This window comes from Papaver somniferum, chromosome 4, assembly GCF_003573695.1.
Source record: "Papaver somniferum cultivar HN1 chromosome 4, ASM357369v1, whole genome shotgun sequence".
NCBI classification, from domain to species: domain Eukaryota; kingdom Viridiplantae; phylum Streptophyta; class Magnoliopsida; order Ranunculales; family Papaveraceae; genus Papaver; species Papaver somniferum.
The window spans coordinates 17,065,524-17,091,100 of record NC_039361.1 but is presented as its reverse complement, the minus strand read 5'-3'; the positions used below and the strand labels follow the sequence as shown (position 1 = coordinate 17,091,100).

The 25,577-nt window shown below is 39.3% G+C and overlaps 1 protein-coding gene across 1 annotated transcript; it reads right to left on the bottom strand.

Moving 5' to 3' along the window:
- Nucleotides 1–331: 331 nt before the first annotated feature.
- LOC113272090 lies at nucleotides 332–8,716 on the bottom strand. The gene is made up of 4 exons (XM_026521995.1): nucleotides 8,244–8,716; nucleotides 1,319–1,563; nucleotides 1,091–1,206; nucleotides 332–1,021 (listed from the first exon to the last, which is right to left on the bottom strand). Exons 1-4 carry the CDS (start codon nucleotides 8,714–8,716, stop codon nucleotides 332–334), a joined length of 1,524 nt encoding a protein of 507 aa, XP_026377780.1.
- Between the last annotated feature and the right edge of the window lie 16,861 nt (nucleotides 8,717–25,577).

The following is a 25,577-nucleotide window of genomic DNA, read 5'->3' as shown; positions in this document are numbered from 1 at the left end:
TTTTTCTCTCCACCAGTCGTGCCAAAACCTAGTACTCTTCCCATTCTTAACTTGAATTGAGACCGCCTCATAAAAGTCCACATTTTCCTTAAGAATACCGTACCACAAGCTACGACCCATTGTATCCGTGGTCTGCAAGGGAACTAAACATGCCTCATATGATCCTGTCTTCTCGCACACTATTCTTCTCTACAAAACTGATTTTTCTCTGCAATATCTTCCGTGCCATTTCACCAATAAAGACATGTTAATCTTCCTCAAACTTCTTATCCCTAAAACTCATTTTCTTCTTGGTTTGCAAATTTGTTTATATGATACCCAACTCATCTTCTTATTCCCCTCCTCTTCCCCCCCAAAGAAACTTACGCATGATACTGTTCAGTTTCTTTTCCACAGATACAGGTAAATAATACACAAATAGGAAATAAACTGCAATGCTCTCTAGTGAACTTTTAATCAAAGTTAATCTACCAACTTTGTTAAGAAATTTCCTCTTCCATGGGGCTAGTTTCTTCTTCAGTCTCTCAATCACCACTTCCCAGATATCCGTACTCCTTTTACTAGCTCCAATAGGCATGCCCAAGTATGTAATCAGCAAAGTATCCGTTTTACAGCCTAACTCCATATCCAGATCCTCCACCAAGTCATCTGCCCCTATGCTTGTCATCGAAATCTTCTCCAAATTCAGTTTCAATCCTGTTAAAACCTCAAACATCAACAAAATTATGAATAACCTTCTAACTTCATGAGTAGTAGCATTAATCATAATATTTGTATCATCTGCAAATAGAAGATGTGAAATCACTGTCCTTTCCTCCGCCACCTGAAAACCACCAATTCTGTTGTCTGTCACCGCCTCATTGAGTAACATAGAAAGAACTTCAACAATCAGCAGAAATAGGAAAGGCGACAAAGGATCACCTTGCCTTATTCCTTTAGAAGGCTTTATAAGATTAGTTGCTTCCCCATTAACCAAAATAGAGAATTGTACTCTTGTCACACACCATTCAATCCATTCAATCTACTTCAAACCAAAACCATTATTCCACAAGATGTTAAAAAGAGAAGACCAATTGACATTGTCAAATGCCTTTTCCATATTTATCTTGCAAAGAATTCCAGGCTTCTTCTGTCTTAATCTACTATCTATGCATTCATTTGCTATAAGTATACCATCCAAGATTTGCTTATCTTTTATGAATGCACCTTGAGCATTGGAAATCAGATTAGGCATAACAGTCTTGATTCTCTCCGCTAGTAACTTAGCGATGATCTTGTAAAAACTGCTAATTAGACTAAGAGGTCTAAAGTCTTTAACAGTTGCGGATTCTTCCTTCTTCGGGACCAATCTCATAAAACGCCACATTTAATCTCCAATCTAAAGACTCCTTTTCAGGAAATTCATTCACAGCTGCCATCACTTCAACTTTAAGAAAACTCCAACAAGCCTTAAAGAACTCTAGATTATATCCATCCGACCCTGGTGCTTTATTTGCACCACATCTCTTGATTGCACTCAGCACCTCGTCTTCACCAAACGGACGCTCCAGCCAAGCCTGCTGACTAGAATCAATAACTTAAAATTCATATTATCAAAAGATGATGAAACTGGATCCTTGGCCGTGAAAAGTGTTGTGTAGTATTACTGAATTTCCTTCTTAATTATCTCCTGATTGAAAACATCCACCCCTGCCACCTCCAACTTAGTTTTGCAGTTTCTTTTTCGTTTAGCATTTGCTATTTTATGTAAGTGATATAGTTTTGAAAGTGGTAGTAAAGTTCGTTCAACTCGGATTGTGTAAAGGCTTGATTTAAGAACTAAGAATAAAAATACTAAAAATATATTCAAAAGGTTTGTCACAATGTCGAGAGAGACTGAGACTCAGGATTCCACCAAATTCCATTCATGTGATTCAAATAATAATTCCAATCAATTATAGATCAAATATTAAAAATATGGACTCTTATTCTTTGCCAAAAAGTAGATTTTTGAAAAGCAATGATTGTAAATCAAAAGCATGATGTATCAAAAATACATAGACCAAGCATACACCATCAAACGAAATCACACCCATTCAATAAAAATCATAAATCGATTAAAAATCAATGCAAATAGTCATAAAAAAAATTATTAGAATTACCACATGCGTGAAACAGGGCTTCCTCCGTCATCCCAGTGTTTGGGTTTAGCTCCTCATATTAATCAATTGCTCAAAATACATGTTTATAGCCCAAAAGTTGATTATAAGATGAAATAGTGCTAAAGCAGTGAGTTTAAGACTGCCATAAAGGGTCACAGAAGAACGATAAATTAAAAGTGCTGCTAAGCTGTTGTTTTAAGACCGTCATCCGCTCGTAGTTGTCACTGTTTAGGAACGACTGTCAGTGAGGGTCTGTTCTTCGTGTTCTTCAGCAGCAGCAGCAGCAGAAAAATATTTTGATCAAACTCCGATTTCTTCTTCTATGGATCTCCTAAGGTTCCCAAACTTTCGACACCTCTTCTATATGACCCAAACAATCTATTTATATCAAAAAGACCGATTAAATCTCTCCAGAATCTTCCAAAATCTCTTCCTTTCTCTTCACGGCAAAGTTGCGGCAATTTCGTGTTTTAGAGTTTCTACGCGTTTCTGAGCTTTCCTTTTGATTCTAAACTCTTCCTTAGATATATATGAATCTTTGGGAAGGTTTATATCTCTTTAGTCTCTCTAGAATTTCCTAAAACAAGTCACACACGTGACTTTCCATATTTTGTTGTTGAGGTAAAAATCCGTCGATTGAGCCCAAGTTAATCGTTTCCAACACCCATATTAGATTCCTAGACCCATAAGGAGTCTATCCTATGAAAATCAGAGGTTTAGTCGACCTCAAACTCCTCCAAATCACGCACAACAAATCTGCCAGAGATGTTTCTCTTTTCCCGCCAATTTCAAAATTCAAAAGGTGAAGGTGACCTCCCCCTAGTAATTAGGTTACCCCTTATCCAGGGTGCTGGGGTCCGCATAACACTTGTCCCTTGGGTGCCTTTAGTAATTTTTCTGGGATGTTTTCAACACTTTTTCGGGGTTCCTACGGGGTATTTCTGGGGTGTCTCTGGCATACTTCTGGGGTACTTCTGGTACGTTATCTACGGAGGTTCAAATGCCACATTTTGAGCCAATTTCGCCGCAAAAGCTTATTTCTCCAAAAACACCTACAAAGACATAAAATAACCAAATAAGTACAAAATCGACCACTAACAATATATACAATTGGGACAAATTAGACACATAAATGCGTCTATCAAATACCCCCAAACTTATTATTCGCTAGTCCCGAGCAAATCAAAACTACAAAATAAAATCCTAACTCACTGTCCCAGGCATCGTCGATTGCATTTAGCGTATGCAATAAGCCTTTAAACCCCTAGGTGTCCCTAGTGGCCGAGTTATAGTCTCGGGAGGGCTTACTAGAGATATACCCACAAAACCTTAATACTCCAGACCCTAGCTATCTACAACGAACCTTGGAAGGCACTAAAGAATCTCCTTGGTTGGCATACTTATTGACTACAAGAGGAAGTACATGCGAAATTCCAATTGATGTACACGAGTTTGCACTCAAGCATACTAAAATTCATATAAAGTGACAGAGCTCTACTCAGATAGTTGCACTATGGACATCAATATTCGGAGTCAAACCAATCACATGGATAGATTAAGAGATGGATATAGAAAAACATAGATGGTTTTGATGTTTACTAAGTGAACGGCGTTTCCCATATCTGTCTGAAGTCCTCCGCCAAAATGAACCTATCCTAATGGATTGAGATACTAGTCTGACTAATATCAACACAACTGGCATATACAAGGGAACCAGTGATCGATAATCCTAATTCTAGTTCAACACAACTGGCAGATATAAGGGTACCATTGGTCGACTTTATTCACTTTCTTTTTTTCTCTTTTTTTTGATCCGTTTGGTCTAATTGGTCTGGTCTTTTTTTTTCTTTGTAACTCAATCACTCTAATTCACCCTAGCATTGGTAACAACTTTAATCGTGGGCCCCACCTATCACTTAGAGAAACATGGTTTAAAAACAAAATAAAAGTGAAAAGGACTCAACGAGATATGGTGAAACTATCATGTTATTTCTAACACCTGAGCTCTGTGCTTTTATGAATAGACTCTTCTAGATGTTTCCATCTAATCAGATTGGTTCCTCAACTCCTACGATCAAAATGCTTCCATCCACTTAGATTGGTTAGTGCCATCCTTAATAGGCATAAATTTCTAGGCTCTGGAGTTTATTTATACTGCAACTAAAAAGTTTCTCCCATACCCCCAAACTTAAATTTAACATTGTCCTCAATGTTCTAAAGATGAAATTAAAAGCAATGAACAAGGAGAAACTGTTACCATTTGAAGCAAAAGAGATAAGGAAAGATATTACCGTGTCGCATGAATATTGGGTTACCTCCCAAGAAGTGCTAAGTTTAACGTCTTCAGCCAGACTAATAGATGATTAATCACCTCATGGAATCATAAACTAATAGCCAAAATTTCTGTGGGTCATCAAAACCAAATAGAGCTATCACAAATAAAAGGAATCTGCAACCTGTCAAGAAAATAAGCAAATAAAGCACATCCTTGTCTAGTTTCCTGTTTAAGACAACTACATCTAGCTGTGGTTCAGGTTCAGGTTCTATAACTGGGTCCAAATAAAATATTTTCATGGGTTGGAATTCCTCAAATCTAAGATCCGGTTGAGGTATTAGAGTCTGAAGAAACTCAAGTAAAAATTTAAAAAAACATAATAATAACCTGAATAATTGTGGATCCTTAAAATCAATCAGTTTTGACTCACACAGTCGACCACGATGAAACTGGTGGTCAATCTTAAGCAAATGTATCAACCCTAATCTCTTAAAGTAATTAGGTTTAGTCTCAAAACTAAATAATTGACACATCTGAAATCTATACGTTCCCACAATTAATTGAAAAATATTTGGTGGGAAAACAAAGTCGATCTTGGTATCATAGCCTGGTCTAACCTCATCAACCAAAGGATGGGTTTCTAACAACTGAACTTCCTTATGGACATCACTAGGTTCAGGAAAACGTGTATGAAGATAATCTTGCAAAATGGTTGAGGCACATATGTCAAGTCCGAACTGAGGGACCTTTCTAAGAGTTAAGGCACATGGAGAATGATAATCACCCCCAAACTTAGAGTTTTGGGTATCTCTAGATAGACTAGCTACAATTTCCTTAATTTCTAGATCGTTGGAATCCTGAAAATAGTCAATTGCTTCTTCTAGGTTATACTCAAGTGACGCATCCTCACTCATATTTAATAGATGTACGAGTTCATTTTCTTCGTCTAAGACCATTGTTTCTAAATCGTTAGACTCTAAAACGGTATTCTCGGAATAAACTCGTTCGTCTAAACCATTATCGACTTCGTAATCAAAAGGAAATACTACATCATCTAAAGAAGTGGTATCTATAATCAAATCCTCGTCCTTTTGAATAGGTGAATAATCATTAAAATTATCGGGATCTGAACCAGAAATAACACTATCATCATAAAGTTCATTTGGAGTAACAAATTCCTGATCACTATGCCTACATATTTCAAATTCTTCATCAACACTATCCTCGTCATAATCATCATTATAATAGCATGGAAATGGTTGAACCTCATCTAAAGTAGTGTTACCAATCCTATCCTCGTCATCTTGATTATGCAAATAACTATCCTCATTTTCAAGGGTACTATTGGAAACACTATATTGGAAATTAAGATTATTTCGATCAATTCTTTCGTTCGTCTCAGCTATCACCTTGAAGGATTCCTCTATAGATAGTTCTCTTTCGTCATAAACTAAGTTGTTCATCTCAGCTAACTTACGTGTCGACTCCTCTAATTTCCTGAGAGACTCTTTTAAAGGAGAAATATAAGAATTTTGCTCATATGACCGGTGCGTGTGTGGATAGTAATTGGGCTCATCAAGGTATGAGCCATAACCTTGAAAAGGCTGACGTTCGCAACCACTATTCACATTATGGTCAAAGTAGTAACGTCCATTTTGAAACTCAGTCGGATATTCGTTGTATTGGCTCTTGTAATACCAGTTTGACATTCTATTGCAGGGGTGTGAGTTGTCACACAAAATAAAACCCACTGACAGGGGATTCATGGGTGGATAGAGTCTTACCTCCCGTACCAGACGGGCGATGAACCGTTGAAGTCGACTCAGTCCACCGACTCCGATATCAGTGTACGTACCCGAGGGGCCGAAACAGTATCGTAACTGTCGTCCTTCCCTGCAAACAATTTATATTTAATTTTGACCCTTCCTTAGGGTTTAAAAAAAATAATGTCCAAGAATGTCCAAAAAAATAAAAATGTCCAAAAAGGAAAAGAAAAATACAAAAACAACACCCTATTTACAGTTTCTAAAAATAAAACTAAATAACTATATACAAAATCTTCTCTTTCACTCCTTTCAGATTCCTCTTTTCTTTCCTTCTTTGGCGATGCTTTCCTTTTATAACACTTTTTCTTCCCTTGTAGCTTCGCTCCAAATCTGAAAAGAATCGAAAAATACCAAAACGCGTAAAAAAAGAACAAAAAATAATAAAAATAAAAAGAAACCTAAAACAAATCTAATTACAAGTCCGCGTCGGCGGCGCCAAAAATTGATGTAGTTTTGAAAGTGGTAGTAAAGTTCGTTCAACTCGGATTGTGTAAAGGTTTGATTTTTAAGAACTAAGAATAAAAATACTAAAAATATATTCAAAAGGTTTGTCACAATGTCGAGAGAGACTGAGACTCAGGATTCCACCAAATTCCATTCATGTGATTCAAATAATAATTCCAATCAATTATAGATCAAATATTAAAAATATGGACTCTTATTCTTTGCCAAAAAGTAGATTTTTGAAAAGCAATGATTGTAAATCAAAAGCATGATGTATAAAAAATACATAGACCAAGCATACACCATCAAACGAAATCACAGCCATTCAATAAAAATCATAAATCGACTAAAAATCAATGCAAATAGTCATAAAAAAATTATTAGAATTACCACATGCGTGAAACAGGGATTCCTCCGTCATCTAAGTGTTTGGGTTTAGCTTCTCATATTAATCAATTGCTCAAAATACATGTTTATAGCCCAAAATTTGATTAAAAGATGAAATAGTGCTAAAGCAGTGAGTTTAAGACTGCCAGAAAGGGTCACAGAAGAACGATAAATTAAAAGTGCTGCTACGCTGTTGTTTTAAGACCGTCATCCACTGGTCGTTGTCACTGTTGAGAAACGACTGTCAGTAAGGGTCTGTTCTTCGTGTTCTTCAGCAGCAGCAGCAGCAAAAAAATATTTTGATAAAACTCTGATTTCTTCTTCTATGGCTCTCCTAAGGATCCCAAACTTTCGACACCTCTTCTATATGACCCAAACAATCTATTTATATCAAAAAGACTGATTAAATCTCTCAAGAATCTTCCAAAATCTCTTCCTTTCTCTTCACGTCAAAGTTGCGGCAATTTCGTGTTTTAGAGTTTCTACGCGTTTCTGATCTTTCCTTTTGATTCTAAACTCTTCCTTAGATATATATGAATCTTTGGAAAGGTTTATAGCTCTTTAGTCTCTCTAGAATTTCCTAAAATAAGTCACACACGTGACTTTCCATATTTTGCTGTTGAGGTAAAAATCCGTCGATTGAGCCCAAGTTAATCGTTTCCAACACCCATATTAGATTCCTAGACCCATAAGGAGTCTATCCTATGAAAATCAGAGGTTTAGTCGACCTCAAACTCCTCCAAATCACGCACAACAAATCTGCCAGAGATGTTTCTCTTTTCCCTCCAATTTCAAAATTCAAAAGGTGAAGGTGACCTCCCCCTAGTAATTAGGTTACCCCTTATCCAGGGTGCTGGGGTCTGCATAACACTTGTCCCTTGGGTGCCTTTAGTAATTTTTCTGGGATGTTTTCAACACTTTTTCAGGGTTCCTCCGGGGTTTTTCTGGGGTGTCTCTGACATACTTCTGGGGTGCTTCTGGTACGTTATCTACGGAAGTTCAAATGCCACATTTTGAGCCAATTTCGCCGCAAAAGCTTATTTCTCCAAAAACACCTACAAAGACATAAAACAACCAAATAAGTACAAAATCGAGCACTAACAATATATACAATTGGGACAAATTAGACACATAAATGCGTCTATCAGTAAATACTTTGTGTTTTTGTACCCTTCTTTGAACCCTTGAATCTTTTCCCGTTGATAAGCCATCCTTGCCCTAGTCACCTTAATAGTATTCAACCTATTCAGTAAAATTGCTCTTTTCTCCAACTGTGCATCAGTCAGGCTTGCACTTTCTTCATATGAGTTTAAACTCCCTATCTTCACAATTAACATATTTTCATCCTTCTTAACATTACCAAACACCTCCCTGCTCCAAGGTTTTATAAAGAACTTCAAATTCTGAAGTTTTCGAAACAAAACATAATCAGGTGTGCCAACAAAAGTCATAGGTGTCCACCAAGTTTCCACCTTCTTAACAAAATATGGGTGTTTAATCCAGTGATTCTCAATCTTAAAACTTGAGTTGGTTTTAAGATCGGGATTGAGCTCTAGAAGTAATGGACTATGATCCGAAACAGTTCTAACTAGTACCGTTTGAGTTTTAGACGAAAATTTAGAATCAAACGCTGAACATACCATGAATCTGTCTAGTCTTCAAAGTAAAGGCACCTCATGTTTATTACTCCAAGTGTAAGCCCCTCCAGAAAGAGGTAAATCAATCAACTCCTGCTCCAAAATGAACTCATTAAGAAAGTTCATGTTTCTAGGATCAGCACCAACTCTATTTCTCTCCGCGTCACTTCTAACAACATTTACATCTCCTACCAAACACCACTGCCTGATTTCCGCTAGATCTCTCCAGAATGCTTCACGTAAGTTGTACTCGCAAGGTGAGTAAACATTAGTGTGAACAAACTTATATCCAGTACTTCTAAATATGAATAAGCAAGAGATGGAATTAAACCCTATTCTCTTATCCAATAACTCTAACATAGAGTTATCCCAAATTGTAATCATTCCCCCACTATTACCAACACTACCTTGAGAATGAATGAACTCCCACTCAAAATCTGCATCAAACCATAGTTGTCTGATGAACCATCTCGACATAGTCACCAATTTAGTCTCCTGAATAGCACAAATCATACTCTTATGAAACACATTTAGATCCCTTATAGCAATTTGTTTGTGATATGCATTAATTCCCCTGAGATTCCAACTGACCATTTTACATCCCATTGTCCATATCCAACTCCCTTGCATTCACATCATCCACACCCAACTCCCTGGAATTAACTTCATCCATTTCATCCTCCCTCTCATGTGCATCACTTGAGTTAAAAGAGTCGCAACTGTCCTGCACTTTTCTTCCTTCTTCGAGTGCTTTATATCTGTCCCTATATTTTAACAGAATTTCCTCAACAACTTCCTTGGCTTTTTTCTCGTCTTTATTGTCTATTCCTCCCATATGACAGCATAACTCGACAACCATCTTAGATGTCGAAAAAATTACCTCATTTGAATCAATATCAGCTTCCTGTAAGTTCCCCAAAGAAATTACAATATGATTTTCTTTTACCTGAAACAACTCTTTAGGAGTAATCATCTGTATAGGTAAATTATTATTCACATTCTCCAGAACGACATCATCATCTAAATTACCTGTTGAATCATGTAAAACGAATTTTTAGGTCGTCAACATTAGCTGAGGAAGAAACCTTACCGTCCACATTCATCACAGAATCATGTTTATTTGCATTACCTGCTGAATCATGTAAAATGATTTGTAGGTCGTCAGCATTAGCTGAGGAAGAAACCTTACCCTCCACATTCATCACAAAATCATGTTTATTTGAAAAGTATCTTTACCTAGTTAGTCAATATATCATTTCTTTATTAAGTAAAGATTTGGAGTGAAAAATCCAGACATAAGATATTGGAGTAAACTAATTATTCTAGGTTTTCTTCATAGAGTTAATATCACAACTTGAACCAATTTTACAACTCGAAATGATAAAAACTATAAAAAAAACATTGGTCGTGGGTCATCCATGAATAATATATTGTTTCATGTGGGAGCGTTTGGCTGTAAACTAGATTTGTAGTTGCATCTTTTCTGATAACTACATCCAAGTGAAATGAAATACTAAAAACTACTAAAACATACAAGATTCAATTATGAACAAGATGTAAAGAGCATGAAATGTAAAGATTGACACAAGCATATAACGTGGTTCGGCCATGAAGACCTACGTCCACAGGAAAGAAGATGTTTTCTTATTGATTATAAGGTCTTACCCTTGAAAGAGTTACAAATCTCTTCTAGATTTCTCACTTTCTCTCTATCTAGATCTCACTCAGGAATTTTCTGTAGAAAGACCATCCAAGATTACATAAGTTGTCCATCTCCTTCTACATGGACTGGTATTTATAGGAAAAATAAACTTGTAGTGGTCTGATCGTCCGAGTTCGATGAGCTGTCTTCCATCGTCCTGGCTGCCTCGGACTGGATCTATACTATCCCTCGTGATGCTAGTCTGGTTCTTCCTCTGAGTATTCTCGCTCTCCTTCACCTCGTGCTGCTCTTGTATGGAGAAACTCGTGCTCTATCACCTTTGGGTAGTAGTATAGATCGTCCGAGTCTTCCGTCACGATGCAGATCTCCCCACGTCTTGTTCTTATCCTTCATTAAATGCGGTTCTGCTTTTTAAACTTGACCGTCTGAGCAGATTAGACCTTTACTTACACGCGTCATTCATGTGATGCTCCTGTAGTTGCCTCGACTGAGATAAACCCTCCTTTTTAGAGGATGATTTGATGCTCTCATCTCATCGTATTATCATGTAATTATCCCTTGAGATACTGACACGTGGCCGTCGGGTATTTTACCCACACATTTTGCTTATTTTCTTTGTAACTTGCCGAGGGCATGTTGGGGATAAAACTATGTAACCATCCCACCTTTTTCGCCACGTCCGCAGTTTTAATGCGCTTTTACCCGTTGGACTTGAGGCGCCGGTTGGTGGTCCTTTTGTTTCTTATAAGATCTTTTGGGAGGAGAGAATGTCGCCTTTAATATCTCTTTTCAGAGTTCAGAACTTTTTCATTCTTTCTCTTCTTTGTCTCTTACTGTTCCTTCTTAACTTCCTGTCTCTTATAAAGAAGTTTATAATGTTTGGGAGGAATTCCCCATCTCGCACCTCAAGACGGTATGGTCCTCTTCTTTTTGCTTCTCCTTTTTGTTTTTTCCGATGATTATCACCGTTATTTTAGGATTCTGTAAATGTTACTTTCTTGGGTATCAGTGATTCTTGCCACTGTTTCCACTTTTTCTCTTGGGTTTTGCAATCGTCTTGGTTGTTCTGACCGACTATTTCTCCATCTTTCTTCGTCTGTGGAGTTTATCCTCCATTGTTGCCGGTTTTTTCTCACCGGTGCATGTTTATTTTGGTTTTCTTTTTCGGCTTTTCTTTTTGCCGTTGTTCTAACTTCTTCCTCTTGTTTGCTTTCTAGCAGTACCGGGAAAGCTCCGATGAGAAATTCGAGTTCCGACGTTCCTCTGGAACGTCAGATGAAGCGTTCTTGGAATCGGTGAGGGTCAGGCATCGTCTCCAGCGATTTCAGATTTCCTTTGCCACTCCCGAGGGTCAGTTCGGTGTCCTTTCCAAGGATCTTTTGGAGAAGAACCCGTGTGGTCCTAACGAGATTATCGTTGCGGTGGGTCAACTTGACGCCGGTCTTCGTCTTCCCTTGTACTTTCCGTTAAATCCTTTTCAGTATGAGATATTATGTAAGCTTGAACCTCAGCGAGCCATCTTTCAGCCTAATGATAACTTTTATCGGATCGTCCGAGAGTGTAATCGCCGAAGCCAAGGTAAGGTTACCGAGCACGAGGTGAATCAGTTTGTTCCTACTCATAGGGGTTACTATACCTCTGATTCCTTCGTGGAGGGTTATTGGTGTCATCAGTCCGATACTTATGATGGTTTTGGAGTTGGGATTTCTAAAACTCGGAAGAGCATCCAAGGTCATTTGCTTATGACCGACTTGGATCCTCTTATAGCCACCCAACATACACTTCGTAAGACTCACGATCCCAAGTGGATTGTTGCTCCTATCCGAGTTGTGGGGCCTTATATTTATGGTTGGGATGAGACTGGTAATGTTCTTCCTTGCATTCCTGAGATGCATGTCCATCTGCCTTCCTATAGGCCTTGGGAACTTAAATGGGTCGTCCCTCGTAAGCCCCTGTCTCAGTCTGCTTGGGATTCTAAGGTAAAAAATACTGTCTTGTTATTTTGACGTATATATATACCTTGCCCCTGTTTTTTTCCTTAGCAATCATTGATTTTGTGCTTTTGGCAGAGGAGGAGGCTAACTGATGGTTCAGGGACATCGAATTCTCCTGCCGTTGTGGCCGAGCCTGCCATGGAAGTGGACATTGATGCTCTGTTTGGTGAGAACGAGGTATTGGATATGACCGAGTCATTCTTCGATGATCTCGATCAGGCTTTGTTGGATGATTCTGTTGATTCCAATATCGCCCATAGGTCTGGAACGAGTCTGCCCCAGCCGAGAGATGTTGCTGAGAAGGGTGCTTCTTCCGATGCTAATTCTCGGGTTGGTGGTGGGAATGTGAGTAGTAATCTTTCTGTGATTCCGGGTGGTGGTAGCTCGAGCGTACCAAGTAACTTTGCTAGTGGTTTTCCTTCTGCCCCAGCGAATCCGTATGGTGGTTCCTTTGAGACTCTTTGGTTCAGTGGTGGGTCCGAGGCGATGAAGATGTTATGCTCGGATAAGTATGCTCAACTGAGCGAGGACGATCAAGCTCGTATCTTAACTTCTTTGCCTAAGTCCGCCCAGCAGCAACTTGTGCTATCGGTATGTGATGAACAGTTGTTGACTTTTAGCTTTTTGTTATTTTGGCTTGCTCCATCCTTAACTGGTTTGTTTTCTAGATGTGCTAGAGCAACAATTTTAGGACGGGGATGCTATCCGAGACTCGCGTAGCTAGGAGGAAGGCCAAGGCTGATGAACATGAGATCCATCTTCTTCGCTCTGCTGTGGAAATGGCTAAGCATGAGGCCTTAGATTTTCGTCAGGATAAGAAGGAATTAGAAGGTATTGATCTGCTTTGTTTTCTTGATTTAACGTCTCCATGGTAGGGATTAGACTTCTGAATTAGTCCCTGTATTGCAGGGTTTAATGTATCCACCACTATTTTTATTCAAATACTGAAATGAAACATAATTCATGAATTATTTATTGTTCGTTCTATTGACATCACCTATTATATATATTAGAGTCGCAAATATGACTGGGACGCCCTAAGCATGTCACATCAAAAGACTAAACCAAAGCATGCACCATCAAATTGCATTAGCGAGAAATTTATACGAAACTAAATACAGGTTCTCAAATAATACCTGGCTATTCTAAGCATACCCCATCAAAGGATTTAACCCAAGCATGAAATATCAAATAAGTAGACAAATATATTTTCGATCCTAATAATTATGCACAAAAGTTATACGAAACCGGTGAAGCAACAATTCATATTATCATTAAATCAATATATAAAATCATGGAATTATTTATTCAATTCAAAATGGTCTATTGCTATATAATCCAATCAATCAAAAATGTCCTAATACCCATGTAGTTTCAACCATAAAAACCCTAGTTAGAAAATAATTAGCAAGCCATCGCTTTCTCAAACTCCATAAATAAATATATTAGATATTCACTAGCTAATCGAAATGGAATTGGAAAAACGGAAGAACGCAAACCCTTCTCCGTCTCTCCTTCACGGCTCTGTAGCTGCCTCCCTTCTATTCGTCTCCCAAAACCGGCCTATGAACGCAAACTTGCATGGTGGTCATCAATGTTATCTCCCCATATATATATTCTTCTTAATTTTGCTTGCATGCATATTTGGTAGACTTAAAAAGAATCCCACTGGTGGGAAAGTAAAATATTTTTAATTCATTTTTCTCCCTCCAACAAGATATTCACGTCGACCCATTTATTTGTTCCAATATTCCACTACCTAACAGGCTTTCCTTTCCAACTTACCAAAACTATGCATATATGCAACGACACATGGCATAGTAACCCCTAAAATGTTTTCTACTTGCATGAAAATCACACGACTGTTCTTCTGAGCCCCACAAAACCATGATTCAGGGGAAAGCATGTGTACGTGCTTGACCTCCTTGTTTTCAATTAGACCGTCCCCCTTGTGTATCATCCCTTCTCTGTCTGGCTTTGGTTTCTCGAGTAACCTTGCTGTTTTTTTTTGTGGCAAGCACTGTTTTAGCTTCACATTTCGTCATTTATTCTTGGATGATTGGATTTACTTCTACTTTCTACAAAAGCATTAAAATAGTATTATTAGCAACAATATCGAGTCCTAGCTAATATAAATATGGGTACAAAATGTAGCACATACGTGCTTATCAACACCCCCACACTTATATTTTGCTAGTCCTCGAGCAAAACAAAGAATTGACCCGCTACACAGCTGGTCATATCATAAGAGAGAGTTAGACCCGCTACACAGCTGGTCATAAAATGAAAATTTTAAAATACCATACACAAGACCCGCTACGCAGCTGGTCATAAAAAATACCCTACAAAAGACCCGCTACACAGCTGGTCATAACCCCTAAAATCATAATGATATTATTTTTTTTTATTTTTTAAGACCCGCTACACAGCTGATCATCTTTTTTTTTAGACCCGCTACACAGCTGGTCCTAAAATGCAATTTTTCTTTTTTTCTTTTTTTTTGAAGCCTAACGAAAATGCCACTCCCCCACACTTAACGTTACATTGTCCTCAATGTAATTGAGTCAACCAACGTAGAAATTAAGATGGAAAATTCAAGCAAACAAATAAAATATAGAGGAAAAAAACAAATCTGATGGGTTGACTCCTATGAAGCGAAATCGTATGGGTTGACTCCCATAAAGCATAATCTTCGTATCCATGTTTGCGCACATAAAGAACCCCAAATAAGGTGAGGTTGCACCAAAGTAAGCAGCAAAACATATATATAAAGTCTGAAAAGTTGTGGATCAGTCCAACAAATCAGGTCAGCTGCGAATATGAACCTGCAAACACTATAAACCGCCAAAAAGATATGTAAATCCATTCCCAATTGAAAACAGTCCTTGGTCGAGATAAATAAATCATTTACATGGACAGTAAACATAGAATGTATATTAGTTTCTATTTGGGAAGCACACTATAAATCGGGTTCTAAATCAGCTGAAATACATTTAGTCGACACATTATATTCACTAGAAATCATAGGAAGCAATGTATTGACAATGTGAAAGGGCGAAGAATTATCAAACTCAGCACAATAGTTTAAACCTGTATCTAATGGTTCAAGTTTATCAAAATCAGTAACTCCTAAATCTGGTTCTAAGTCTGCAGAAATAACTTCCATTGTTGAGTTACCTTGATTAACCATTGGAGGGCACAATGCATTGACAATGTCAATAAGCATAGGATCATCAGAATATGCAAAGTGCGCTAAACAAACTGAGATTGGTTAAAAATCAGTAGTTACCTGACTAGTACCAATCGCCTCCACATTCACATCAGCAATCAGGAAATCACAAGATGAGTCAGCAAAGCAGGAGCTCAATGGAGCACCAATATCATGAATAATCGCCTCAGCGACTAAGTGATTTATATAAATCTCACTATTCAAATGACTAGAAGGTACTTAGTATGAATGTCTACTGTCTCTAAGTCGTTAGACTCAACAATAGTATCTTCTGTACAAACATGTTCCTCTAAATCATCAGCTGCATATAACTCTTGGCATGCTAATCTCTCAACCTTTGCTCCAAACTAGGCAGTGTATGTTTATAATACTTCTCATATATTGTCAAAGGTGATTCTTCCCTTACCATAGGTGGGGAAAAAACTCCATACCGTTGCCTCTGTATATATTCCCCAAGCGTCATATCAGAAGACGTCTCCTGAGAATGTGAACTTCTACGCATATATTCTGCAAGTGTCACCTTAGATGACATCTCGTGCAAAGAATTCATAATCCTCAAAAAGGTACCTGAAACAAAATTCTAAAACACAAAAAGAGTCAAAAGGAAAAAGAAATCCTAAAACAAAATAAAAATACTGTACAAAAATAAAATAAAAACCTAACTATTTACAAAATCAAAAATACTAATTATAATATTCCACAACCGCTCCCCGGCAGCGGCGCCAAAAATTGATAGGATCCGGAGATACCTATTTATATAAACCTCAATTGCACGGTGTCTAACTAGTAGAACAATGGCAAGTACAGGTCGTTCCCACGAGGAGCGGTGGAAATACATAATCAATATCTCTAGTGGACTAACAAATATAGATGTTTTCGGATTTTTGAAAGAATAAAGACAATGAGAAGAATAAACTCAAGTAACAAAAAGAATCAAATGAGAGAGTTGGTAACCAGGGTTTAATGTATCCACCACTATTTCTATTCAAATACTGAAATAAAACATAATTCATGAATTATTTATTGTTCGTTCTATTGACATCACCTATTATATATATTAGAGTCGCAAATATCACTGGGACGCCCTAAGCATGGTACATCAAAAGACTAAAGCAAAGCATGCACCATCAAATTGCATTAGCGAGAAATTTATACGAAACTAAATACAGGTTCTCAAATAATACCTGGCTATTCTAAGCATACCCCATCAAAGGATTTAACCCAAGCATAAAATATCAAATAAGTAGACAAATATGTTTTCGATCCTAACAATTATGCACAAAGGTTATACGAAACCGGTGAAGCAACAATTCCTATTATCATTAAATCAATATATAAAATCATGGAATTATTTATTCAATTCAAAATGGTCTATTGCTATATAATCCAATCAATCAAAAATGGCCCAATACCCATGTAGTTTCAACCATAAAAACCGTAGTTACAAAATAATTAGCAGTCATCGCTTTCTCAAAAGACATAAATAAATATATTAGATATTCACTAGCTAATCGAAATGGAATTGGAAAACCGGAAGAACGCAAACCCTTCTCCGTCTCTCCTTCACGGCTCTGTATCCGCCTCCCTTCTATTCGTCTCCCAAAACCGGCCTCAGAACCCCCCCCCCCCCCCCCCTTTTTCTTCTTCACAATACAGAAAATATATACCAAATAAAGGTGTGTCATCATTCTCTTAATTAGCCTTAATTGAAACTTGCATGGTGGTCATCAATGTGATCTCCCCATATATATATTCTTCTTCATTTTGCTTGCATGCATATTTGGTAGACTTAAAAAGAATCCCACTGGTGGGAAAGTAAAATCTTTTTAATTCATTTTTCTCCCTCCAACAAGATATTCACGTCGACCCATTTATTTGTTCCAATATTCCACTACCTAACATGATTTCCTTTCCAACTTCCTAAAACTATGCATATATGCAACGACACATGGCATAATAACCCCTATAATGTTTTCTACTTGCATGAAAATCACACGACTTTTCTTCTGAGCCCCACAAAACCATGATTCAGGGGAAAACATGTGTACGTGCTTGACCTCCTTGTTTTCAATTAGACCGTCCCCATTGTGTATCATCCCTTATCTGTCTGGCTTTGGTGTCTCGAGTAACCTTGGTGTTTTTTTTTTGTGGCAAGCACTGTTTTAGCTTCACATTTCGTCATTTATTCTTGGATGATTGGATTTACTTCTACTTTCTACAAAAGCATTAAAATAGTATTATTAGCAACAATATCGAGTCCTAGCTAATATAAATATGGGTACAAAATGTAGCACATACGTGCTTATCAGTAGCTACGGTCAAACGATTGGAGGAGCAGTTAAATAATGCGTGTCATAGATATGCTAGAGAGCGCAGTGGCCTTAGACTCGATGTGAGTGCTCGTCAGTGTAAGATTGACACCTTAGAGCTAGATAATTCATTGTTGCGGGAAGATGTAGAGGTTCATCGGAACCGCACTTTTGAGCTTCGTGGGTTACTGGATAAGGCTAAGAAAGTAGCCGTAGATCGTGCGGACGAGATCAAGATACTTCGTGCGCAAAAGGATGAGCTTATTAACTGGCAATGCGATCATATGCCTCAATTAACACATGCAGAGGATGATAGGGAGACGCTGAGGAAGCTCAAGCGTGATTATATTGATCTTGAGAGGGAGCGCGATAGGCATATGCTATCCTGCCCTCATGGTGATGCGACCATAACTCCTGTAGAGGCACCAATTAGTTCTCTAGACACCGAAAAGATTCGATTAGAACAAAACTTAGCCGCTGTTTTATTTGAGAATGAAGGTCGCTTGTGAACCAATTTTGTGCGTCGGTTTGTTCTGATGATTTCCTTAGACTGATCAGTTTTTTTTTGTGATGGCAGAGGCTTGCAAGCAAAAGGCTGAGTTGGAGAAGCAGCTAGAGGAAGAAAGGGATGCTAACTGAAGCCTCGATGAGGAGCTTAACGAGTTGGTGAACCAACATGAAGAGGAATTGGCGGCTGCTCATGCGGAGGGAGAAAAGAAGTTGAGCAACCTTCATGCGGAGTACAAGGTTTTGATGACCAAGGATTGTAAGGCTGACGTTCTCCGGGAGCATCAGCGAGCCGCCGCAGCTGCTGCTGCGAACATCATGGTCCCTCCGCCTGTTGTTGAGCCCGAGCCTGTGCAGAATGTGACTGTCGTCGAGGATGAGCAAGAGGCTCCTGATGGCGGACAGACTTGAGTTGGTCTGTTTATTTATTCATCCAACATTCTTCTTTTGGTCTCCTATGTTGGACATAGTTTGGTACAGTTGGTGACCTTTTTCTGTCTAATCGTATGATTGTTTTTGTTATCTGGCGCTGAAAGAGTTTTGAGTGCATATTTGTCGGTCCAACCTTGGATAACATTTCCAGGGAGTGATCAGTTCCTTAATTGGACATGCTACCTCTTATGGTGTTGGGCTTTAGTTGCAACAACTTTCACTTAGCCGCCGTAGGCGTTGTTTAGTGCTTGTTGGCACATTTCCCTTGAATTTACTGTCGGAGCGTGTTTCAAAGGGTGACACCTTGGTTGAGAGATTTGTATCTTGTCTGAAGGCAGGTAGCTCAAATTTGGGTATCTCTTGTTATAACAGGGCATCGTCCGATATCATGACCGTGACGACATTACCTTAGGCCTGTCGTCCGTGTAAGGTAGCTTGGATTATTGACCCGCATCATTCATTGTAGAATGGGAGGTGTGGCCAGCACTGTTCCCTAATTGTTGATGGACTTGGTTGTGTGTTTATTATTTTTATTTTTTATTTTTTTTTGGAATGCAAGTATGGTGTGATTAATCTAGATGCACATATAAAGCAAAAAGAAAAGTAGAGACATGCGATAAGAAATATTTTAATCTAAATAGTAGAATCATAATGTAAATAAGCAATACACAAAAAGGAGTAGTTTTATTAATTTTCAAAAGAGGGTGTGATCCCTTAGTACATTCTGAGGGAGGTTTCATGACATGCTTACAAGTAGGGGCTCGAAGCCCTAGCCTCAAATGTGGGCTTTCTAGACATCAACCTTCATGGGATGTATGTTACTCTTAGTAAGAAGTATATTATAGGTGCGTTAACACTTCCTCGTTAGTTTTGATCAATTTTTGGGCTTTGTTTCCAGCCCACTTTGTGAAGTAAGCTTGCTTAATGATCTGCTGTCTTGTAGTAGCCTGATTGGGCTTGGTAATGTTTTCTGCCTTCTTGGTTAATGTCCAAGGGTTCAATATAGCGCCGGGGATTTTGGAGAGGGTATGCTCTTGTATGTCCGTGTTGTGTCCTTCTGGGGTGGGCATCGTTGTTTGCTCAAGGTATGTTCTAGGCCGATGATAGTTTTGCGTTCTGGACTTGCTAGTACAACGGATGCAACCCGAGTAGCTATCCATCAGGGATAGTAGTGCACCTGTGGGTGCGGCATCTGTAAGCCAGTCAACATCAAATGTTTGTAGCTGTTATGGAAAGGGTCCTCCACAAGTTTGTGGGTGCCAACATTGGCTTTTTAGTTCTGATATTTTCTTGACGTCTTAGTTGCACTGAACTATGTTGACTGTGGTATGATGCGCCATGAGCTTACTTGGCTTGGTTCCTGAGAGATCGCATGTTGGTTTTTTAGTGACATCCTTCGTCCTGGGTTGTTCCCTGAGTGACGCTCTTCATTGCTCGCCTCAATAGTGCCTGTCTTCATAGGATGAATGACGTTGGTCTCGGTATGAGAACGAGGTTTGGTATCTCCCTCATCGGGGAGGTCATATGATTGTTATAAGGGGCGTATGGTCGGTCCCTAGGTTATGGTGTTGCATAAGGCTGGGGCATCGGCCGAGTGCGCTGGTGTGTTACTGATGGCCATGTAGTCATAGGTCTCAACCAGGTTATTGGTATCTCTGGCCCTCCTTGCCTGTGCTTTCGGGGAGTTTACTTTGTTCTCTCCGTTCTGGACGTCCATCTTATAACAGTATTTCGCCTCGCCCGAGTCCCCAATGATTTCTGCTACTCCATCTGGCGTAGGGAATCTTAACCTTTGGTGGAAGTTAAGGCTACTCCTTTGATCCCATGGACCCATGATCGCCCGAAAATGGTTGTGTATGGTGATAATACATCTACCACAGAAAAAGTAGTTAGGGTGATGATTTTTCCCACCCGTATTTCTAACGTTACCTCGCCCCTTTGGCGGGTCGATGACCCGTTGAAGCCAAATATGTTGTAAGTGGAGGGTATGAGACACTCGTCCCTAAGACCCATTTGTTTGAATGTGTCATAGAATAAAATCTGAACTGAACTACCTCCATCAATTAATATTTTGGGCATTGCCCATGGTAGCACTTTAGGTTTTCCTTCCTCGCCTTCGTGCTCAGGGAGTGCAATGGCCATCGTGACCACCAGTGGATCGTTATGGTTTCGTCCTCCATCAGGGGCCTCCGAGGCTGAAAAGCTAATGGGTAATTTCATCCATCCCTCAATCGGGGGTTCTCTGGAAACACTTAAAACTTCGTCGCCCTGGAAGTTTCGTTTGTGAATTCGTCCAGTAATGTTTCCTTCTCGTGTAGGTGTGGTAATCGCCGAGTGCGATATAGTATTATACCCTAAGTATTGTGCCTCGCGGGGGATCTCTACACGATGTATGGGTGCCCCACTAGTAGGTGGAGTTGTTGGTTTCACGATGTATTCTTGGAGTTTCCCCTCATTGATCATTTCTTGCACCATTTTCTTCAGGTCCCTTCACGAGTCTGTCGTGTGGCTATGGAATTGATGGAACTCGAAGAAGTCAGTTCTATTTTTAGTTCGCTCTGGATGCTGACCTCTGTTCCATGGGTAGGTGATTTTATGTTGTCCATCAATCTTTTTGAGGATCTCGGATATGGGGGTGTTTAGCTTCGTGTAGACTGGGTCTACGAAATTTCCCTTCTTTTGTTGGGCTTGGTCTCGCCCTTTCCATCCTCCAGTCCGATGCTTGTCGAACTGGGTTGATCCGTTGTTGGATCGCCCCGCTCCTTGGGCTGGCGCCTGTGGGTTCTGTGGCTCTACCACATTTGCTCCTCTATTAGTTCCTTTTGCCATTTTTTCGTAAGTTCCGTCTTGGAGTTCCTCCAAGGCCATATAGTCCTCTTGGATTTCTATTAGTTTTCCCAAGTTCTTTGGCATAGTTTCATACATGCGGACAAATAGAGGGTCTGTCTTTCCGAGACTATTTTTAAAGCCCAAGATCGCATAGTCCTCAGGGACCTTTCCGATCTCAGCACATAACTTCCTCCACCGTGTCACCAGGGAGCGGAGTGACTCATTTGGCCCTCGGGACATTTGGAACAGCGCGTCAACCTCTGGTCGGACCCTGCTATTGTGGATGTACGTTTCTAAAAATAGCTCGGATAGGTGCTCGAACGATTCAACTGATCCCTTGGGCAGGTTATTGAACCACATTAGGGCTTCATCCCTCAGACTGGCAGGGAAAAATTTACACAGTTTCACGTCATAATGGTCCTATTGGGTTAGCGTCATACGATAAGTTCTAAGATTCTCAATTGCGTATCCTGTTCCGGTGAACGGGGACGTGAATATTGGTAGAGAACATTTCTTTGGAAATGGTAATATTAACAGATTCTCTGAGAAGTGGGATTGTCCTGCTTCTTGCATGACTACCGCCAGCTTCTTTCTCTCCTGCTTTCCTGTAGCTTCTCTGTACATTTCTTCAATCCGGTTGAGTCGGTCCTGAAGTTGGTCATCGTTTCGCCTTGTTTTGGCCTTCTTTTTTCTTCCCAGAGCTCGTTCGGGTGAGAAAGATGGTTCATGATAGTGATGCCTTGATCTCCTTGAGTCATCGCTTGATTGTTCGGAATACGATACAATCTTAGAACGAGTTGACCTTGAGGTATTCCCTCGCTTGGGGTTTGGGACTGCGAGGTTCTCGGCCTCGCAATTGGTTTTAACTTCTTGGATCTGGTCTTTGTCTCTCCGATGTTTGGGATCAATATCCGACGATCCCTCGGATGAGCTATCCTCGCGGTCGAGTATACCTCTGCTTCCCTTGGGGAAGCGATCCGCTGTTTCCTCGTTGGAGGTGTCATGGATGTTAATTCGTTCGCCATCTAGTAAATGTTCAAAGGGGTTTTCCTCCTCTGGGACCTCCTTGACAGCAGCGAGTGGCACCTTCTTTTTTGCTTTTCGCTTAAGCTTGCAGTTTCTCCGCTCAAGCCTTCTGTGTCGCCTTTCTAGTTTCTGCATTCTCTCACCCTGAGCTTCTTGGGCTTTCAGGATGGCCGCGATGGTAGGGTTGGTATCGCCGAGGTCTGAAGGGTTTCCTTTCTTGGCCTCATTGTTCGTTGTTTGCCTTAGAAAACGATTCAACCCTCTTGGTTGAGTCACATGGACGTCATCATGCATCTCGAAGGGGTTTCCCTCGCCGTCGGGGCAAGAATTATCAGTTAGTACTTCCCGATATTGGTCATCGGGTTGTCCCTCTCCTGGGACTTCGCCATTCATCAGGGCCTCTCCTGGATCCATATCGTCGAGTCCTTCTGATTGGGCTCCACTGTTTTCTCCTTGGCTCCTGCGAGTAGATCGTCTCGTCACCATTACCTTCCCTGCAATATATGCAATAACACTTAATTTTCCTTTTCTTCAGAAAAGTGGGACCCTAGGTTTGCAGGTCACGTGCAATTACTAAGTCATAGTTCAGACTGGTCAGTTTAGTACAGGAAGACTTTGCAGTATATTTTGGAGACATGTGAAAACGTCAAAACATTCCCTCTTTGCACGAGATGTTAATGATGAAGAAAAGGTGTTTTATCAGTTCTCTCTTTTCGAGAGAAATACCTCTTTCAACACGTTATACCTCTTTAGGGAAAAAATCAAATTATGACGATTGTGCATATTTTCCCATTCTAGGAATTATTTCTCATCATCTTTTAGCTTTTGATTTTGAACAAACTTTGGGTTTGATGAATGATTATGTACTCGTTAATCCTTCCCCTTGACTTAGATTTAGGTTCTTAAGAAGGAGATCTTGGACTTTGTTGAGTTTGATGAAAAACATCATGAAATTTGTCTTTTCAACTCTTGTAAGGTGATATCTCCCTTATGTAGTTTACTGACTAGTATTTCTTCCCGGCTCTTTTATGGAGGAGATCGTTTGAGCACCGAAGTCTTTGAAACTTCATTTTTACTCCGATCTACAACTCTCTTGAGATCCTTGAGGAAGGTATAAAAAATATTTGAAATAACAAGAAATCTTAAAGAAAATCAGTAAAAAACGCAGATTTGTTAATCTTGAGGTTCTTCTGGACTTCTCAGATCGTGAATATCATGTTTGAGTCCGAGCTCTACTCATTCATCTCAACAGAAATCTACTTTGTAGTGTGAAAAACACTTTTCTCATGGAGATTATGAAAAAAATATAGAGTTGTTATTAGGGAGGTAGATTAGATCTTCATACCTCCCTGTTTCTAGCGCCAAAATGTAGTTGCATCTTTTCTGATGACTACATCCATGTGAAATGAAATACTAAAAACTATTATAACATACAAGATTCAACTATGAACAAGATGTAAAGAGCATGAAATGTAAAGATTGACACAAGCATATAACGTGGTTCGGCCATGAAGACCTACGTCTACATGAAAGAAGATGTTTTCTTATTGATTATAAGGTCTTACCCTTGAAAGAGTTACAAATCTCTTTTAGATTTCTCACTTTCTCTCTATCTAGATCTCTCTCAGGAATTATCTGTAGAAAGACCATCCAAGATTACATAAGTTGTCCATCTCCTTCTACATGGACTGGTATTTATAGGCAACATAAACTCGTGGTGGTATGATCGTCCGAGTTCGATGAGCTGTCTTCCATCGTCCTGGCTTCCTCGGAATGGCTCTATACTATCCCTCGTGATGGCTAGTCTGGTTCTTCCTCCGAGTAGTCTCGCTCTCCTTCACCTCGTGCTGCTCTTGTATGGAGAACCTCGTGCTCTATCACCTCTGGGTAGTAGTATAGATCGTCCGAGTCTTCCGTCACGAAGCATATCTCCCCACGTCTTGTTCTTATCCTTCATTAAATGCGGTCCTGCTTTTTAGACTTGACCGTCTGAGCAGATTAGACTGTTACTTACACGCGTCATTCATGTGATGCTCGTGCAGTTTCCTCGACTGAGACAAACTCTTCTTTTTAAAGGATGATTCGATGCTCTCATCTCATCGTATTATCATGTAATCATCCCTTGAGATGATGACACGTGGCCGTCGGGTATTTTACCCACACAAGATTTATTAAGAGCTCATTTATCTCATTTATTAATGCTAAAATGATGGTTGGTTTCTTTTTTTCAATCAATGTATATTTCTTTATGCCTGCACAAATAAATAGACCTTTGGGAATATAACCAGATCAATGTAAAGAATCTTGGGTCTTGATTTTGTCTCGATCCAGAACGAGAAATCGAGAAAACAATCTCAGGGAGACCATGGATCTGTGAAGTTTTTGGGTATTTTTATATTTTCTACCCGTTACGTACATGCCAACCAAGTTACATATATGCCAAGCATTTTGTATACTTTACATATTTTAAGCTTGTAACGAAACAATACTAATTTTTAAGAAAAATAAAAAGGATGTCTAAGTTTTTAGAGTTGGATTTGATTTTTATTACGTATTAAATTTCAACATGTTAAGTTTGCCTCTGCGATATCTAGACCATACCGATAATATTTCGGCAAGGTTCAAGATAAAATATTGCTTCTTCGAAATTAAGAGACTCATCTCGACAATGGATCAAAACCGAGAAGATTTCAATTGTCTCGGTCTAGATTGACTATATTGATCCAGATATTATTTTCTAGAACCCACATTAGTGGAAGATGAACATTTGATTCATGGTATCTAACTGCGTCGTAACAAACCTCCTAGTTCTGCAAAATTTGAATGATCAAACCTACACATCTATGTGCAAAATGAAAATACTGAATGCATGTTGAGT